Genomic DNA, 4,903 nt, shown 5'->3' on the forward strand with positions numbered 1-4,903 from the left:
AAAAATAAGTACTTTTTTCATAATTCATATAAATAAACAAAGAGTCAATCATTTCGGACAGAAGGTGCGGGTGGGACTGGTGCGATTCTCCGGAGCTCGGATAGAACGTTTATGGCATGTCAAAGCATTTTATTGCCATTCTTAGCCGAGCCTCAATCATTTGGTGGAAGCGATAGCACTTCGAGAAGCATTATATTGGTCCTTATCGTTGCATTGTGTTAATGTACTATTTGAGAGCGATGTATTGGAAGTTATCAAAAGTGTTAATTCTACCATGAATGATCAGTCTGATTTTAGTAATATTATTCATGATTGTAAATTAATTTTGAGCAACTGACACGATTTCAAAGTTTTTTATTTCCCGAGACTAGCGAACAGGATAGCACATGTCGTTGTACGACATACCCTGCAGTGGGGAGCCATAAATTTACGTTTGGGAGACTAATTTTAGGCTTGCAGTTATTGTCGAAGTTAGCTCCCGAAGTTCATCCCAATAGGATTGTAAATTTTTTTTTTGCCTCGAACACCCTAAAACTTCATTGTTTTAGTGTGTTAAATACTAAAACATTAAAATTGCTCGGGTTAAAAGGAACAAATATCTTTCATGTTTTATAAATCTAACGCTAATTTCTTAGAAATTATTTTATTTTTAATTATGATTTTTTTTATAATTTTCATAAAATTAAGTTTTTTGAGTCTTAAAAGTAAAAAAAAAAACCGATTTAGGAAAAAAATAATAATTTAAAAAGGTTAAGAAAACATAGAAAATTCAATAAATAAATAAAAACTTAAAAAGAAAAGAGCTTCATAGGATTTGAACCCAGGATAATCTTTGGGCTTTCTATACGAATATCATATTTAACTATAAATTTACAACTAAGGTGTTGTTTGATAAAACTAAAAATTAAGTGCTGAAAAAATAAGTACTGAATTTTAAGTGCTGAAAGTATTGAATGATGTAATTTTTATAAAAATATTAGTTGATAATATTTAACTTAAAATATTAAGTTAAATATTTTGACTTGTCAAAATAAGTGATTTTTAACTTAATTAACTAATTTAAGTGGTAGAGAAACAACGGTTATCAAACACACTTAAATTAAATAAGTGTTTAACCTTTTAATTTAAGTAATTAAGTGATTTATCAAACAAGACCTAAATCAGATTATCAAACTTAATTATGAATATGCTGTTATTTTCTTTATATAACAAATAAAGTATGATTTTACACCATAATTCAAAAATTCTAAATTTCAATTCATAGTTCCTAAACTCTAGACAATATATTATAGATCCCTAATTTATAAATTGTAGTTCTTAAAATAAATTAAAAATAATTATTTTATTAGTTTGATATAATTCAAAATTATGATTTGATATAGTTGTAGATAATTTTTAAAAGATGTATTTATGTGTAATTTTTCCACGTTCTTTTGTATTAAAAAGTATGGTCTAACCAACTCAACTATCTTAGAATATTAATAATACTACAAATCTGTTAATATGAACGGAAATTAAAATTTGCTTAGGTGAAGGTTTCACAAGGTTTATTAAAAAGGAGGAGAAAAGAGGGGATGTGAGGTTATCCAAACCATTTAAACTTCCTTCCAAAGGTTAGGAAAATAACCTTCATTTAATTAACCTCCTCTAATCCCAAAACAAACAGACCTTAAAAGGGTTGTAAACTAGGGGTGCACATGGTCGGTTAACTAGTCCATTAACAAAAACCATTAACCAGTCCATTTAATTCGGTTAATCATATTTCGGTTAGCTTATTACTTCGGTCGGTTAACCTATATTTCAGTCGGTTAACAATTAGTGACTTTTCATAGCAAATATCATTTTAAATCTATAATTATCCACTTTAAAATAAATATATAATTATTTAAATATTAAATAAAATTATTGAACTTCAAATTTAATTAACAAAATCGCCAAAACAAATAAATTTTAAATTATTTTAATATTTTTAACTTAAAAATTCAATATAAATATGTATAGTTATATATTGATAATTAAATTTCTATATGTATTTATATTAGTTTTATATGTATCAATACATAATCAGTTTATTTTTCAGTTTCGATTAACCATTGATTTTTAAATGAAAACCGTAAACTAGTCTACCGGTTACAATTAATCTATTTTTCGATTCGTTTTCGGTTTTCCGATTAGTTATGTACGGTCCTACTTTAAACTACCAAAACACCATGCTATTCAAAGATGGAGAGCCAGCAGCCGATATTAACGAGTTTATTTTTTCGGCTCGAGATTGGTTGCTGCTCATTTGATTAATTGAAATTCTTTGATTAAAAATAAAATAAATACAAAGAGTCAATCATACTACAGTTAAACTTATCTAGATGGTCTTCTTCTCCGTAAATTTTAGGCATTATGACGCCGTTTTGTTTTAAACGCAGAAGAATTGATGTCCTGCTCCGACTCTCGCCTTGCTGATGTCACTCACATTGGCTGTTCCGTTTTTTCCAGAGTTCTGTTTTTGCTCTCTTTTCTGGTAAGCTTTTGTTGCTTATCTATCCGAAGCCTTTTGTCATTTTTTACATGATCATTTGATAAATTTTAGTTTCCTGGTTTGCTAATTGCTGCTTCTCTTCTTCATTAGATCTTAATTATAAACTTAGTCAATATCAAATATTTGTTTGTTCCTTGTTCATTTTTATTTTCTCTGAACACCAACTGTTTGATGAAATGCTTTAACTAACTGTTTACATTGCTAAAATGCCTTAATTTGGGGATTTAAGGAATTTGGTGCATTCAAGAAGACTTCTCTATATGTTAATTGTTCGATAATTTTAGTTTTTTGGCGTGCTAATTGCTGCGTCTCTTCTTCATTCTATATTAATTATAGATTTAGTTAGTATCTAACAGTTGTTTGTTTCTTGTTCAAAAGTTTTTCTGTACACCAACTGTTTGATGAAATGCTTTTACTAGCTGCTTATATTGCTAAAAATGCCTTAATTTTGGGATTCAAGGAATTTAATCTCGGTATTGGTAGCTCAATCAGAAACTGAGTAGGACTTAGACCATGGATTTTTTAATTGCTGCTATGATATATATTTATTAAGTTTAGATTTACTATGTAGAATGAAGAAAAAAGAATCTGAATAATAGCATGTGTGGGATCTTTTTCTTTGGTTTTGATATCTAAAAATCAAATAGGAGAATCATATCTGATCACATTGGAAAATGGGTGGCATGTGATCCATGCCACAATCTGAAATGATGCCATATGATATCGAATCAAAAATTATTTGATGACTTGCAGATAATGGGATCTTCACGAAGTCTTCAAGTTTTGAAGTTGGGAACAGTTAGCTACTTAGAGGCACTTAAATTGCAGGAAAAGCTGGTTTCTGATAGAAAGGCTTCTATAATTTCTGATACTCTATTGTCTCTGCAACATCCGCCTACTTACACCCTAGGCAAGCGACGCACTGATCATAATTTGTTAATCCCCACATCTGAACTCCAAAAGATAGGAGCTGAACTTCACTATACACAGAGAGGAGGAGACATTACATATCATGGGCCTCATCAAGCGATTCTGTACCCCATTATTTCTCTTCGTGATTGTAGATTAGGTGCGAGGAATTATGTGGAGAAACTTGAGTTGACAATGATTGAATTGGCATCATTATATGGTGTCAAAGCTTGTCCAGGGAAGAAGTGTGAAACAGGGGTTTGGGTTGGAGATAGAAAGATTGGAGCAATAGGTGTTCGTATATCATCTGGAATTACTTCTCATGGACTTGCATTTAACATTGATCCTGATTTAAACTATTTTAAGCATATTGTGCCTTGTGGGATTGCAGACAAAGAGGTTACATCTTTGAGAAGGGAGACAGGATCAGAACTTCCTTCTGATGAAGTAGTTCATGAGCAGTTAATTTCTTGTTTTGCTAAACTGTTTGGATATACTACTCTTACTTGGAAAGATAGTAATTTATCATTGTCCAGTAAGAAAACTGGATGAGATTTTAGCCGTTATATCCTTGATTAATGATAATGTAAACTTCTCATTGTAATCAATTAATCCATTGAAGGAAAATCAATAGATTTTTGGTTCTTATTCTCTTTTGTGAAAGTTGTTTATGATTATGATCAAACTCTGAGGAGTTTACAAGATAGAATTGTATATTCTACTCTGGTTTGACAGAGAGCTTTTTTTTACTGTACACTATCTTTGTCCTTATGTATATTGGTACCTATGATGATAATACGATCAGATAGTTTATTCAGATTGATCTTCTTGACCAAATCTTGCTATACACTTTTCTGCTTTGGCTTCTATGATCATATTTAATCTGAAAAAGGCGATAAGGTCGCAGTATGATGCCTTCAGTGTTGCTGAATTATGTGAATTGATCAGTTGTGTGCAATCACATGGTCAAGTGGATGAATGCTTGCTAAATTTGGAAAGGTAGATATTTATTGTCTCTTCATATTTTTAAATCTATAATCTATATTGATCCCATCTCTGAAACATGGAAACCAGTGGCCATGAGGATGAGTTTTGAATAATATTTGTTTTTGAATGCTAAACAGATCTGCCAAGGCTGACAAAGAGCTAAATTTGGTGAAGGCAAAAGGTTAGTTTGCTATATTAGGCATGGACAAATAGTTATTACAGAGTTAAGTCAACCTAGCTCTGTAAGTTGCAGATAATAAGGACAATTTTTAGGGAAAATTTCCTCAGGGTAATGCTTATTTTGAGGATATATACAAGCACAAAGTTTAACTAAACAATTTTTTTTATTGTAATGCTAATTTTAACTGTGTTAGAGGACTTATAAAATTGGTGTTTAAAATACCAGTTTCAAATGCAAGAATTTGATGATTCAGTCACCGGATTGTGTGTCGGGTGTCATCTGACATTTGACAC

At 30.6% G+C, this 4,903-nt stretch overlaps 1 protein-coding gene across 1 annotated transcript; it reads left to right on the forward strand.

Moving 5' to 3' along the window:
* Nucleotides 1-2,293: 2,293 nt before the first annotated feature.
* LOC136222122 (octanoyltransferase LIP2, mitochondrial) lies at nucleotides 2,294-4,099 on the forward strand. Its single transcript, XM_066009613.1, has 2 exons — nucleotides 2,294-2,515; nucleotides 3,287-4,099. Exons 1-2 carry the CDS (start codon nucleotides 2,429-2,431, stop codon nucleotides 3,992-3,994), a joined length of 795 nt encoding a protein of 264 aa, XP_065865685.1. The 5' UTR covers nucleotides 2,294-2,428; the 3' UTR covers nucleotides 3,995-4,099.
* The last annotated feature ends 804 nt before the right edge of the window (nucleotides 4,100-4,903 follow it).

This window comes from Euphorbia lathyris, chromosome 1 (genome assembly GCF_963576675.1).
Source record: "Euphorbia lathyris chromosome 1, ddEupLath1.1, whole genome shotgun sequence".
NCBI classification, from domain to species: domain Eukaryota; kingdom Viridiplantae; phylum Streptophyta; class Magnoliopsida; order Malpighiales; family Euphorbiaceae; genus Euphorbia; species Euphorbia lathyris.

What these genes read in the sequence shown, in the direction of transcription:
- LOC136222122 (XM_066009613.1), top strand. Translation starts at nt 2,429, where the DNA reads ATGTCCTGCTCCGACTCTCGCCTTGCTGATGTCACTCACATTGGCTGT. An exon ending in TGTTTTTGCTCTCTTTTCTG is followed by an intron (nt 2,516 to 3,286) that starts GTAAGCTTTTGT and finishes GATGACTTGCAG; the next exon opens with ATAATGGGATCTTCACGAAG.